At 44.7% G+C, this 15,309-nt stretch overlaps 1 protein-coding gene across 1 annotated transcript in view; it reads left to right on the top strand.

Annotated features, from left to right (window-relative positions):
• adamts9 (ADAM metallopeptidase with thrombospondin type 1 motif, 9) overlaps positions 1-15,309 on the top strand; it is a 205,378-nt gene that overhangs the window by 87,590 nt on the left and 102,479 nt on the right. Inside the window, exons 17-20 of the mRNA XM_078414557.1 lie at positions 11,982-12,148; positions 12,260-12,389; positions 12,563-12,689; positions 14,555-14,765. Of these exons, the coding sequence (XP_078270683.1) occupies positions 11,982-12,148; positions 12,260-12,389; positions 12,563-12,689; positions 14,555-14,765 (635 nt within the window). The remainder of the gene's footprint in view (positions 1-11,981; positions 12,149-12,259; positions 12,390-12,562; positions 12,690-14,554; positions 14,766-15,309) is intronic.

Genomic DNA, 15,309 nt, shown 5'->3' on the forward strand with positions numbered 1-15,309 from the left:
ATTTGTACCAGCATCTGCAGTTATTTTCTTACACAAAACAGCAGGAAGGAGGTTGGGGGTAGCATCAAGCAGGAAATTATGGATGCGTGTAGCAAAGGTACAACAGTTATCATGGGTGACTTTAATCTACATATAGATTGGGCCAACCAAATTAGTAACAGTATAAGAAAATAACTGCAGATGCTGGTACAAATCGAAGGTATTTATTCACAAAATGCTGGAGTAACTCAGCAGGTCAGACAGCATCTCAGGAGAGAAGGAATGGGTAACAGTGCTGAGGAGGAGAGTTTCCTGGAATGTAGACGGGATGGTTTTTTAAACCATTATGCAGAGGAACCGACTAGAGGGCAGACTGCGAATTGTGTAATGAGGAAAGATTAGTTAGCGATCTTGTTGTGCAAGGCCCCTTGGGCAACAGTGACCACAGTATGATGGAATTCTGCATTAGGATGGAGAATGACACGGTTAATTCAGAGACAAGGGTCCTGAACTTAAAGAAAGGAGACTTTGAAGGCATGAGACGGGAATTGGCTTGGGTAGACTGGCAAATGATACTTAAAGGGTTGGCAGTAGAGATGCAATGGGTCGACTGGGCTTGTATTCACTGGAATTTAGAAAGATGAGAGGAGATCTTACAGAAACATAAAATTCTTAAAGGATTGGACAGGCTAGATGCAGGAACAATGTTCCCGATGTTGGGGGAGCCCAGAACCAGGGGTCACAGTTTATGAATAAGGAGGTAGGCCATTTAGGACTTAGATGAGGAGAAACTTTTTCACCCAGAGAGTTGTGAATCTGTGGAATTCCCTGCCACAGAAGGCAGTGGAGGCCAATTCACTGGATGTTTTCAAGAGAGAGGTAGATTTAGCTCTTAGGGCTAACGGAATCAAGGGATATGGGGAAAAAGCAGGAACAGGGTACTGATTTTAGATGATCAGCCATGGCGGTGCTGGCCCAAAGGGCCGAATTGCCTACTCCTGCACCTACTTTTCTCTGTTTCTATGTTTCTAAATGAATGAAAGAAATGCTAAAAAGTAACGATGGTACAGGACACAGGCCGTTGTTAGCTGTTTGTTCGGTGAGAATGAGTACAGACAATGAGACTCAAGAAGATAACTTTAAAGCTGGTATGACTTGGGTGGGGGAGGGACAGAGAGAGAGGGAATGCAAGGGTTACTTGAAGTTGGAGTAATCAATATTCATACCATTAGGTTGCAGGCTGCCTACATGGATATTTTATTATTGTCACGTGTACCAAGGTATAGTGAGATGCTTTTGTTTGCGTGGTTGAATCCAGAAAGGGAGGCAAAATGTGTCGGAAGGAACTGCAGATGCTGGTTTACACCAAAGAAAGACACAAGATGCTGGAGTAACTCAGCGGGTCAGGCAGCATCTCTGGATAGAAGGAATGGGTGACGTTTCAGGTTGAGACCCTTCTTCAGAATCGTCACCCATTCCTTCTCTCCAGAGATGCTGCCTGTCCCGCTGAGTTACTCCAGCATCTTGTGTCTATCTAAGGGAGACAAAATGGCGGCCATGGGGTGGTGGAGATAGGAATTATTGGATAAAGATAGACACAAAGTGCTGGAGTAACGCATCGCGTAAGGCAGCATCTCTGGAGTAAAAGGATGGGTCGGGACCCTTCTTCAGACTCATGCAATGATATCCAAGCTGTGAAGATCAATGCTGCTTCTCACCGGAAAAAAATTTGAGTACGAGGATAGGAGCAGAATTAAGGCCATCGGCCCATCAGCTCCACTCTGCCATTTAATCATGGCTGATCTCCCTCCTAACCCCATTCTCTAACCTGCTCCCCATAACTCCTGCCATCCGTCCTAATCACAAATAAGGGGTAGGCCATTTAGAACTGAGATGAGGAAAAACCTTTTTCAGTCAGAGAGTTGTGAATCTGTGGAATTCTCTGCCTCAGAAGGCAGTGGAGGCCAGTTCTCTGAATGCATTCAAGAGAGAGCTAGATGGAGCTCTTAAGGATAGCGGAGTCAGGGGGTATGGGGAGAAGGCAGGAACGGGGTACTGATTGAGAATGATCAGCCATGATCACATTGAATGGCGGTGCTGGCTCGAAGGGCCGAATGGCCTCCTCCTGCACCTATTGTCTATTGTCTAAATCTATCTATCTCCGCCTTTAAATTATCCACTGACTGTAGTAGCCTCCACAGTCTTCTGCGGCAAAGAATTCCACGGGCTCGGCCTAGCCTTAATTGCCTGTAGAATCCATTTCAAAAGGAGGCCTCATTTGTTCTATCCTTCGTTCGAAATCTTCTCCGGTGGATCGATTTAAGATAAATTAAATGCGGTGAAACTCTTCCCGTGTTCACCTTCATTTAAGGACATTGTAGGTCGTGGGTTTGAAGGGAATTCGAGTCCAGACTCCCGAACAAAGCCCCCATGCATGCCACGAATATTTTAAACCTGGATTAAAGTATGGCTGGTTGAGTTACTGCTGCTTCCAAGCAAGTAAACTAATTAAATGTAAAGGGATTATGTGAAGACATCCATGTGACCTTATGGAATGAAACTGTAATTTGTGCAAGTAAAGGAATTAGTGGCAAAGTGCTGTAAAGTACTTATAATGAGGCAATTGCAACTGACACTTGAAAAGATTTAAGTGCAACTTTTAGAAAACTCTCGTAAACCTGCAACTGTGAACTTGTGCCGATCCATGTGGTAGTTTACTAAATATTGTTTACAGTTTAAAAATCAAAGGAAAATTTAATGTCTGTAGATAAGATGGCACAGAAATATATGAATCAATCTTCATCCCCACAATCTACATCCGTTCAATAATAATGGAGGCACGGCGGTAGAGTTGCTGCCTTACAGCACAAGAGACCCGGGTTTGATCCCGACTATGGGTGCAGGAAAATAACTGCAGATGCTGGTACAAATCGATGGGATCACAAAATGCTGGAGTAACTCAGCGGGTCAGGCAGCATCTCTGGAGAGAAGGACAGGTCTGAAGAAGGGTCTCGACCCAAAACATCACCCATTCCTTCTCTCCAGAGATGCTGCCTGACCCGCTGAGTTACTCCAGCATTTTGTGATACCTCCGACTACGGGTGCTGTCTGTACGGAGTTTGCACGTTCTCCCCGTGACCTGCGTGGTTTTTCTCCAAGATCTTCAATTTCCTCCCACACTCCAAAGACGTACAGGTTTGAAGGTTAATTGGCTTGGTATAAATGTAAATCACCCCTAGTGTGTGTAGGATGGTGTTAGCGTGCGGGGATCGCTGGTCGGTGCGGACTCAGTGGGCCGAAGGGCCTTGTTTCCGTGCTGCATCTCCAAACTAAACTAAACTAAAAATTAAACTAAAACTCAACTAATCTAGACACCCAATGAAAGACCCAAGGATTGCATCTGTGTTGTTGCTTCCCTGGATCTTGGGACAACCTTTCCCATCGCAGGTGCATCTAAGAGAGAACTTCTAAGAGGGCGGCACGGTGGCGCAGCGGTAGAGTTGCTGCCTTACAGCGAATGTAGCGCCGGAGACTTAGGTTCGATCCTGACTACGGGCGCCGTCTGTACTGAGTTTGTACGTTCTCCCCGTGACCTGCGTGGGTTTTCTCCAAGATCTTCGGTTTCCTCCCACACTCCAAAGACGTGCAGGTATGTAGGTTAATTGGCTGGGCAAATGTAAAAACTGTCCCTAGGGTGTGTAGGATAGTGTTAATGTGCGGGGATCGCTGGGCGGCGCGGACCCGGTGGGCCGAAGGGCCTGTTTCCGCGCTGTATCTCTAAATCTAAATCTAAACATAATCCACAACTGGGAACATTTGCCAAGGCAACCTGTGTTTACGCACGTCTTATGCTGCTGAGTCTACCTGGAGCTGGGAGCACGATCCTTTAACATTAAGCTGAAGAATGTGGAATGGTCACTGTTAAATATAATGTGTTGGCCATCACTAGATTGCAAGGGGCTGGGTGTGCAGTCTACAGGAACTAAAGGCTGTTCATTACATACCTACACTTGCTTTGTGATCACTGAAACAAGCAGTAATTAGAAACTTCTCTCAGCCTGAAAACCCCTCGGGGGAGATTTGAGACCCATGTTAACAAAGCATGCATCCATGCATCTCGTTAACAAATCCTTACTGAGACCTTAGAAAGCCTGAACCAGGAAGTCAAACTCCATGCCACGCCAAGAAAAAAGTTAAGTTCTGATTTTTCTTTTGGAGGGATGGAAACATCAAAGAGAGAGCATCAAACATTTTTACAAATCATTGAGTTTCAACTTTTTTTTTCCAAATCACCGGCAATAATAATTAAAATCTTAAAGGGGGACTTCAGACTATGTAAAAAAAAATTAAACTTCAATTCAAAAGATTGTTGGGCACAGATTAATACTTAGCAAGGCATTAAAAAAATAAGCTGACAATGAAATGGACGTGCCTATTTTGTTTTGGAAAGTTTACTTAGAATTTATCTTGTTAGTATTAGCCACCATTGCTCCTTTCCATCTCTGGCGATGGCAGGCGGCTCTTGGTTATACAATTTCAACCAAAAGCCTAGCTTCATAAGTTCATAAATTCATAAGTGATAGACAATAGACAATAGACAATAGGTGCAGGAGTAGGCCATTCAGCCCTTCGAGCCAGCACCGCCATTCAATGCGATCATGGCTGATCACTCTCAATCAGTACCCCGTTCCTGCCTTCTCCCCATACCCCCTCACTCCGCTATCCTTAAGAGCTCTATCCAGCTCTCTCTTGAAAGCATCCAACGAACTGGCCTCCACTGCCTTCTGAGGCAGAGAATTCCACACCTTCACCACTCTCTGACTGAAAAAGTTCTTCCTCATCTCCGTTCTAAATGGCCTACCCCTTATTCTTAAACTGTGGCCCCTTGTTCTGGACTCCCCCAACATTGGGAACATGTTTCCTGCCTCTAATGTGTCCAATCCCCTAATTATCTTATATGTTTCAATAAGATCCCCCCTCATCCTTCTAAATTCCAGTGTATACAAGCCCAATCGCTCCAGCCTTTCAACATACGACAGTCCCGCCATTCCGGGAATTAACCTAGTGAGCAGGATTGGGCCATTCGGCCCATCACGGTGGCGTAGCGGTAGAGCTACTGCCTTACAGCGCCGGAGACCCGGGCTCGATCCTGACCACAGGTGCTTGTCCATGTTTAGTTTGCACGTTCTCCCCGTGACCTGCGTGGGTTTTCTCCGAGATCTTCAGTTTCCTCCCACACTCCAAAGACGTACAGGTTTGTAAGCTAATTGGCTTGGGGTATAATGTACAAATGTAAAATTGTTCCTAGTGCGTGTAGGGTAGTGTTAGTGTGTGAGATCACTGGTTGGTGCGGACTCAGTGGGCCTGTTTCCACGCTGTATCTCTAAACTAAACTAAAGTCTACTCTGCCATTCAATCATGGCTGATCTGTCTCTCAACCCCATTCTCCTGCCTTCTCCCCATAACCCCTGACACCCGTACAAATCAAGAATCTGTCTATCTCTGCCTTAAAAATATCCATTGACTTGGCCTCCACAGCCGTCTGTGGCAATGAATTCCACTGAGGTTCACGCATAACATTGAATGAGAAATATCCCCTCGTTATTTAATGATTCAGAATTGATTTTTACATCTCCCGAAACTGTTCTTTTTTATTTCTGAATACATGTGCGAAATGTAATTTTCAATCTACCAAAGATTCTAAGACCGAAGTCCAATTCTCTCCTGAGATGTAAATGTCCTTGGAAGTGTATGAGCATATTAATCTTTATGCATAATAATATCGAAGTGAAACATTTTCATTCATGTGGTGAGAAATGGTTCCTCCAAGTTGGTCACTGGAAGCGATATTGCGTTTGCTGATTGGCAAGTGACAATATTAATTTCTGCAGATAATGTTTTGCGGATGTATTGATGAAGAAGTTTCATACACAGCACCAGAAGTACTTTTCCCAGAAGGTAGACACAAAATGCTGGAGTAACTCAGCGGGACAGGCAGCATCTCTGGAGAGAAGGAATGGGTGACGTTTCGGGTCGAGACCCTTCTTCAGACCGATGTCGGGGGAGAGGGGGATGTACATAGATAAGCAAGTATTAGGTGTGAAAATAGGACAAAGGGAATGGAGATCAAGGAACGTGTAGAATAGATCAGTGTTCAGCACATGTATTCAGAAAGACTGGAGCGACTAGGCTTGTGTACACTGGAATTTAGAAGGATGAGAGGGGATCTTATCGAAACATATAAGATTATTAAGGGATTAGCCACGCTAATGGCAGGAAACATGTTCCCAATGTTGGGGGAGTCCAGAACCAGGGGCCACAGTTTAAGAATAAGGGATAGGCCATTTAGAACGGAGATGAGGAAAAACTTTTTCAGTCAGAGAGTTGTAAATCTGTGGAATTCTCTGTCTCAGAAGGCAGTGGAGGCCAATTCTCTGAATGCATTCAAGAGAGAGCTAGATAGAGCTCTTAAGGATAGCGGAGTCAGGGGGTATGGGGAGAAGGCAGGAACGGGGTACTGATTGAGAATGATAAGCCATGATCACATTGAATGGTGGTGTTTCCTGTCCCACTGCGTTACTCCAGCATTCTGTGTCTATCTTTAATTAAACCAGCATCTGCAGTTCCTTCCTACACATAAAGTATTTGGATTTGGATCTTAGGGTAGACACAAAATGCTGGAGAAACTCAGCGGGACAGGCAGCATCTCTGGAGAGAAGGAATGGGTGACGTTTCTGTTCGAGACCCTTCTTGATTTTGCATTTACTGATGAGTTAATTCTGACCAGCGCCTGACTCTTCCCAGCATTTTGAGTCCATCTTCAGTTTAAAACAGCATCTGCAGTTCCTTTTCCCAAACACTCTTTAGCAGTTCGTTGGTTAATTGATAGGAGTGATGACCTTCAGTGCAATTGGAAGGGTTAATCCATTACTGGTAGACAAAACACTCTTTTGTCCTTTGGGGCTTCTCGTTAATTCTTGCTTGCTTCTCAGACTCTTGCCTCTTGCCTGACTGCAGTAACTGAAGCTGACTGCTGTTGTATTGTTATTGCCTGTCTTCGGTCTGCTTCTGTGAAGCGTTGGGTAGCCTGGCGATACCGTCTTTGATATTGGAGGAGGGAGGAACATCGAAGGAGACAATGAAATATAAAAAATGTGGGATCGAGAGAAGGAGGAGAGGCAGGTCCAACTAACAGAGCTCCTGAAAGCAGTTACAATTCACCTATACACTTCTTTTAGACTTTAGAGAAACAATACAGAAACAATACTCGGCCCACCGAGTCCGTGCCGACAGTCGACCACCCCGTACACTAGCACTATCCGACACACTCGGGACAATTTACAATTTTACCAAAGCCAATCAAGGTACATACCTGCACGTCTTTGGAATGTGGGAGGAAACCAGAGCACCCGGAGAAAACCCACGCAGGTCACAGGGAGAACGTACAAACTCCGTACAGACAGCACCCGTAGTCAGGATCGAACCCGGGTCTCTGGCGCTGTGAGGCAGCAACTCTACCGCTGCGCCACCGTGCCGCTCCATAAATGAGATTAGTTTAACCTGGCGTTATGATTGTCGTGGACATTGTGGGCCGAATGGCCAGCCCTTCATGCGTGTTCTCCATGATTGCTTGTCATGAGTTCATAAGTGATAGGAACAGAATTAGGCCATTTGGCCCATCAAGTCTACTCACCATTCAATCGAGGCTGATCTATCTCTCCCTCCTAACCCCATTCTCCTGCCTTCTCCCCATAACCTCTGACATCCGTACTAATCAAGAACCATGACACCCGTGCTAATCTATCTCTGCCTTAAAAATATCCACTGACTTAGCCTCCATTGCTTGTCTGTGTTTGTGCTTCTTTGATGTTTTTCTCTATTCGGGAAGTGTGTACCAAATGTCCTTTGGCACTTAAATGGTATCAGTGAGAAAATGAATAGATAATCAAATATCTCTAGTTTAGTTTAGTTTATTGTCACATGTACTGAGGTACAGTGAAAAGCCTTTGTTGCGTGCTAACCAATCTGCAGAAAGACTATACATGATTACATTCGATCCATTTACAGTGTATAGATACATGATAAGAGAATAACGTTTAGTGCAAGGTTATGCCAGCAAAGTGCGATCAAGGATAGTCCGAGGGTCACCAATGATGTAGATAGTAGTTCAGCACGCCTCTCTGGCTGTGGTAGGATGATTCAGTTGCCCGATAACAGCTGGGAAGAAACTGTCCCTGAATCGTTTTTACACTTCTATACCTTTTGCCCGATGGGAGAGAGGAGAAGAGGGAATAGCCGGGCTGCGCCTGGTCCTTGATTCTGCTGCTGGCCTTGCCGAGGCGGCGCGAGGTGTAGATGGAGGCGATGGAAGGGAGGTTGGAATTGCGTGATGGTCTGGGCTGCATCCACATTTCGCTGCAATTTCTCGTGGTGTTCTCACTTCCAAAAGGAAGCTGCTGGTAAAACTTGTGCAATATTAAGCGAGCTAACGAGACAGTGTCTATATCCATTTTATGCTCTTGGTTATAAAAGGTAAACGTTGGTTACGGTGAACAGAGTAACAGCTATTTAACAGTTTCACAGGAACGTGACAGAACATAAATTCCCGGAATGTACCTTTGCTTTCTGTCCCTACCGAGCGCAATGGGTTGTTTGGTAACATAGAGTTAAACAACTGTGTTGCGATTTTATGCTTCAAACACTTGGCGCTGTCTGATTCAGTCCATTAGCTTTGAGCACCGTTCAAAATGGTGCATTCAGAGGATGTAACTTCTTGCATTTGGGTTTGAATCTATTTTGTACGTCATGCTTTTTTAAAAATATAAAAGGCAGTTGTTCCACTTTGGGTGAGGACTGGATGAAAGAAAAGGAATTATATGGGAGTGAAATGACCAGGAAACGTACTCAAACGCAGGAAATCGAGCAAATAATCACAGAGGTGTGAAGTTGTGCCGTGAATTAGTGGTTCTTTCAAGTCATTCAGGGAAAAAGGCTTTCAAATCCTGCAGGGCTATCATAGACCAAGTGTGATGTGGGAAGGATGTTTCCACTGGTGGGAGAGTCTAGGACCAGAGGACTCAGAATTATAGGGCGCTCTTTTAGAAAGGAGGCGAGGAGGAACTTATTTTTCATATTTCATATTTTTCATATTTCAGATACAGCGTGGAAACAGGCCCTTCGGCCCACCAAGTCCGCACCGCCCAGCGATCCCCGCACACTAACACTATCCTACACACACTAGGGACAATTTTTTACATTTACCCAGTCAATTAACCTACATACCTGTACGTCTTTGGAGTGTGGGAGGAAACCGAAGATCTCGGAGAAAACCCACGCAGGTCACGGGGAGAACGTACAAACTCCTTACAGTACAGCACCCATAGTCAGGATCGAACCTGAGTCTCCGGCGCTGCATTCGCTGTAAGGCAGCAACTCTACCGCTGCGCCACCGTGCCGCCCCTTCTTTAGTCAGAGGATAGTTAATATGTGGAGCTCATTGCCGCAGAGGGCTGTGGAGGCCAAGTCAGTGGATATTTTTAAGGCAGAGATAGACAAATTCTTGATTAGAACGGGTGTCAAGGGTTATGGGGAGAAAGCAGGAAAATGGGATTAGGAGGCAGAGATCAGCCACGATTGAATGGCGGAGTGGACTCGATGGGCCGAATGACCTAATTCCACTCGTATAACTTGTGAACTTGTGAATTTGTGACTTGGTTAACCCTATGTTCCTTATTTCTGATAGGGTAAAGTATATAACTGAGGAATAGCGGCCAAGATTCTATCTGCTTATAGACTCGTAGAGTCATAGAATGATACAGTGTGGAAACAGGCCCTTCGGCCCAACTTGCCCACACCGGCCAACATGTCCCAGCTACACTGGTCCCACCTGCCCACGTTTGGTCCACATCCCTCTAAACCTGTCCTATCCATGTACCTGTCCAACTGTTTCTTAATTGTTATATCTTCTTATCTAACAAATTCATACCATTATCAAAACTGAAAATCTGTCAGCTTAAGTTCACACTTGATAGTTTAGTTTAGTTTATTGTCACCTGTGCCGAGTGGAGGCGTGGGTTCGTATCCCACTTCTGACACCATGTCTTGGTGACCGTATAACAACAGAAGCCTTACACCTGGATAACGATCCAAAGACTTTCTTAACTACATAGCAAGCACGACCCCTTGCCTGCACGTTCTACTTACACGTTCTAATCCGAATCTCGCAAGCAGTGGTCACTCAAAAGTTAAAGGGGCGTAACTACAAAAGCATCACGCATAACATGTGTGACACCATTACACTAATCTACACCGAGGTACAGTGAAAAGCTTTTGTTCGTGTGCTATCCAGTTAAAAAAAGGCTATACTTGAATACAATCAAGCCGTCCACAAGCCACAGATAAATGATAAAGGTACAACATTTAGTGCAAATATATGACTTTGAAGTCCAATAAAGTGAACCAATAAGGGCAGTCACGGTGGCGCAGCGGTAGAGTTACTGCCTCACAGCACCAGAGACCCGGGCTCGATCCTGACTACGGGTGCTGTCTGTACGGAGTTTGTACGTTCTCCCCGTGACCCGCGTGGGTTTTCTCCGAGATCTTCGGTTTCCTCCCACACTCCAACGACAATAGACAATAGGTGCAGGAGTAGGCCATTCGGCCCTTCGAGCCAGCACCGCCATTCAATGTGATCATGGCTGCTCATTCTCAATCAGTACCCCATTCCTGCTTTCTCCCCATACCCCCTGACTCCGCTATCCTTAAGAGCTCTATCTAGCCCTCTCATGAACGTACAGGTATGTAGGTTAATTGGCTTGGTAAATGTAAAAATTGTCCCTAGTGGGTGTAGGATGGCGGGGATCGCTGGTCAGCGTGGACACGGTGGGCCGAAGGGCCTGTTTCCGCGCTGTATCTCTGAACTAAACTAAATTAAAGTCCGATTAAAGACAGTCCAAAGGTCTCCATTGAGGTAGATGGTAGCTCAGCACCGCTCTCTAGCTGATGAGAGGATGGTTCAGTTGCCTGATAACAGCTGGGAAGAAACTCTCCCTGAATCTGGAGGCGTACATTTTCACACTTCTGTACCTCTTGCCTGAGGGGCGAGAGGAGAAGAGGGAGTCCTTGATTGTGCTGCTGGCCTTGTCAGAGCAGCATGAAGTGTAGATAGAGTCGATGAAGGGAGATGGAAACATGGAAAATAGATGCAGAGCAGTAGGCCATTCGGCCCTTCAAGCCAGCACTGCCATTCAATATGATACGGTGGCACGGTGGCGCAGCGGTAGAGTTGCTGCCTTACAGCGAATGCAGCGCCGGAGACTCAGGTTCGATCCTGACTACGGGCGCCGTCTGTACGGAGTTTGTACGTTCTCCCCGTGACCTGCTTGGGTTTTCTCCGAGATCTTCGGTTTCCTCCCACACTCCAAAGACGTACAGGTATGTAAGTTAATTGACTGGGTAAATGTAAAAAAAATTGTCCCTAGTGTGTGTAGAATAATGTTAATGTGCGGGGATCGCTGGGCGGCGGGGCCTCGGTGGGCCAAAGGGCCTGTTTCCGCGCTGTATATCTAAAACATTTTTTTTAAATGATCATGGCTGATCATCCAAAATCAGTGCCCTGTTCCTGCTTTCTCCCCATATCCCTTGATTCCGCTAGCCCTAAGAGTTATATCTAACTGGTTAGATAAGAGGCTGGTTTGTGTGAAGAAACCTTTGTTGCGTGCTAACCAGTCAGCGGAAAGACAATAAATGATTAAAGTCAAACCGTCCACAGTGTACAGATACATGATATGGGGAATAACGTGAATAACGTTTAGTGCAAAATAAAGTCTGATCAAAGACAGTTTCTTGCTGTTTTGGATAGAGTTGTTGCGCGCACTGGAAAATTAAAATCTACAAAAAGGATTTATATTAAACATCCTAAAAGTTAAAAGGAAACCTTGATATTTTGGGTGTATTTTGTAGTTGTTCACTGAGGTGTTCTCCTTCAAAATGTCTTTCCCCAGCTTTGGCAAACAGTCGAGGAGAATTTCTCTTGAATGGAGACTTTGTGGTCAGCATGTTTAAAAGGGAAATCAAGGTGAGAGGAGCGATGATAGAATATAGTGGGTCAGACAACGGAGTGGAAAGGATCAACTGTACGGATCGGATTGGGGAGGAGCTGATCGTTCAGGTAGGTTCACGCGCAAGGCTGAATTACGTGCACAATGTTGCTTTGTGTTGTAGTGGTCCTTCCACAGAAGGCAATTAGTTTTTTTTATAATGTTGCACTTTTACATCCAAGGTTTTGTCTGTGGGCAACCTGTACAATCCCGATGTGCGGTATTCGTTCAACATTCCCATTGAAGATAAGGCCCAGCGGTTTTACTGGGACCAGTTTGGCCCTTGGCAGGACTGCAACAGGCTTTGTCAAGGTAGGAACCTCACCGTTAATGGCGGAACAGCACGCCCAGCGCCCGCCCGTGGCCTTCGAAGCCGTCTCCTCTGCCCACGACCAGCTCGAAATCACGGCGACAAGATCTATCTGCACGGGGCTAACGCTGCCAGGTTATCACTGTTTTGTCTTCCGCTGTTTCCTCTTAAACAGGTGAAAGGAAGAGGAGGCCGAATTGCCTCAGAGAGAGTGATCGCCTTGTTGTCTCTGACCAGAGGTGTGATCAAATGCCTCGCCCCGCTCCAGTCACCGAACCATGCAACACGGAGTGTGAAATACGGTACAAAATTAGTCACGTGTTATTACTAGTGTTATTATATTTCCTTTTAAAATCTGTATTATTAATTTTTTGCCTATTAATTATGCAAGGTTCAATATCTAAATATTAAAATTTGCACAATTAATTATTTGGCCCTTAACAATGCAAGTTTTAATAGGTAAATATTAAAATTTGCGCAATTAATAATTTGGCTCTTAATAATGCAAGTTTTAATAGGCAAATATTAAAATTTACACAATTAATAATTTGGCTCTTAATAATGCAAGTTTTAATAGCCAATATTAAAATTTACACAATTGATTATTTTGCCTATTAATAATGCAAATTTTAATAGGTAAATATTAAAATTTGCACAATTAATTATTTGGCTAAGATTATGCAAGTTTTAATAGCTAAATAGTAAAATTTGCACAATTAATTATTTGGCTAAGATTTTGCAAGTTTTAATAGGTAAATATTAAAATTTGCACAATTAATTATTTGGCTATTGATTATGCAAGTTTTCATAGCTAAATATAAAAATGTGCACAATTAATTATTTTGCCTATTAATTATGCAAGTTTTAATAGCTAAATATTAAAATGTGCACAATTAATTATTTGGCTAAGATCATGCAAGATTTAATAAGCAAATATTAAAACATGCATAAATAATTATTTGTCTGTTAATTATGCAAGTTTTAATTGGCATGTATTGAAACCTGCGTTATTTTTATTACGTAGAAACAAAGAAATGTAATGCAATTGCAAGTGGGGTAACATAGAACTGGTGTGAAAGGCTGATACTGGTCAGCATGGACTCAGTTGGCCGAATGGTCTGTTTCCCTGCTGTATCTCTAATGCAAATAAACTAGAGAATGGCGACCAGAACTGCACAATTGTGGCAAATAAATATCGCGATCAATTGTTTCTAACGGCTGCAAAATACCATAAGATACCAAACTGAAGATAGACATAAAATGCTGGAGAGAAGGAATGGGTGATGTTTTGAGTCGAGACCTTTCTTCAGAGTCTCGACCATTCCTTCCTTAATCTATGGGGAGGAGGCAGGAGAATGGGGTTAGGAGGGAGATATGGATCAGCCATGATTGAATGGCAGAGTAGACTTGATGGGCTGAATGGCCTAATTCTGCTCCTATCACTTATGATCTTACGATCTTATGATCTTCTCTCCAGAGATGCTGCCTGCCCCGCTGAGTTACCCCAGCATTTTGTGTCTGTCTTCAGTTTAAACCTAGAGCGACTAGGCTTGTATACATTGGAATTTAGAAGGATGAGAGGAGATCTTATCGAAACGTGTAAGATTATTAAGGGGTTGGACACGTTAGAGGCAAGAAACATGTTCCCAATGTTGGGGGAGTCCAGAACAAGGGGCCACAGTTTAAGAATAAGGGGTAGGCCATTTAGAACTGAGATGAGGAAAAACTTTTTCAGTCAGAGAGTTGTGAATCTGTGGAATTCTCTGCCTCAGAAGGCAGTGGAGGCCAATTCTCTGAATGCATTCAAGAGAGAGCTAGATAGAGCTCTTAAGGATAGCGGAGTCAGGGGGTACGGGGAAAAGGCAGGAACGGGGTAGTGATTGAGAATGATCAGCCATGATCACATTGAATGGCGGTGCTGGCTCGAAGGGCCAAATGGCCTCCTCCTGCACCTATTGTCTATTGTCTATCACATTGAATGGCGGTGCTGGCTCGAAGGGCTGAATGGCCTACTCCAGCACCTATTGTTTATTGTTTATTGTTTAAACCAACATCTGCAGTTCCTTCCTGCACAAGATACTCTCCCAGCATGTTGTTTTACTCTTGCAGTCGTGAGTTAACAAATGGTGAAGGCGATTAATGAACTCTGCTTCTTGCTCTGGGACAGGTGGCACGTGGCCAGGAAAAGTGAATGTACAGCCCAGTGTGGGCCCGGCTACAGAACCTTGGACATCTACTGTGCAAAATATAATCGGCCGGAAGGGAAGGCAGACAAAATAGATGAGAGGTACTGCAGCTACCAAGCAAAACCGGATAACAAGGAGGCCTGCCGTGGAGACTGCAACGTAGGAGGGTGGCAATACTCTTCATGGTCTGAGGTCAGTCACCCCTTGTGTTTCCTCCTCTATCAAGACCGATTCTACACTAACAAGTCAAGTGATCCTGACAAAAGAATCAATGGCATTTAATATTTGGTGAGAAGAGGCGTATAGGGATGGAATGTCACAGAGTCGTAGAGTTATACAGTGTGGAAACAGGCCCAACCTGCCCACACTGATCAATCCGTCCCAGCCACACTAGTCCCGCCTGCCTGCGTTTGGTCCATAATCCCTCCAAACCTGTCCTATCCATGCACCTGTCTAAATGTTTCTTCAACGATGGGATAGTCCCTGCCTCCACTACCTCCTCCGGCAGCTCGTCCCACAAGCCCAGAATGAATGAATGAATGAACGAATGGATACGTTATTGTCACATGCGTCGAGTCACAGTGGGATTCTTTGTTTTGCGTACCCGAGGTATGCAAAGAGTCGCCACGTAAAGGGCGCCGACATCATTACAAAGTACCCCGCTCTGGGTCCTCTTTTGTTCTCCCCCTTACCCACACATGCCCCCCTTCATGGTGGTTCCCCCTCGCTGAGTCCT

Source organism: Rhinoraja longicauda, chromosome 17, assembly GCF_053455715.1.
Source record: "Rhinoraja longicauda isolate Sanriku21f chromosome 17, sRhiLon1.1, whole genome shotgun sequence".
Classification (NCBI taxonomy): domain Eukaryota; kingdom Metazoa; phylum Chordata; class Chondrichthyes; order Rajiformes; family Arhynchobatidae; genus Rhinoraja; species Rhinoraja longicauda.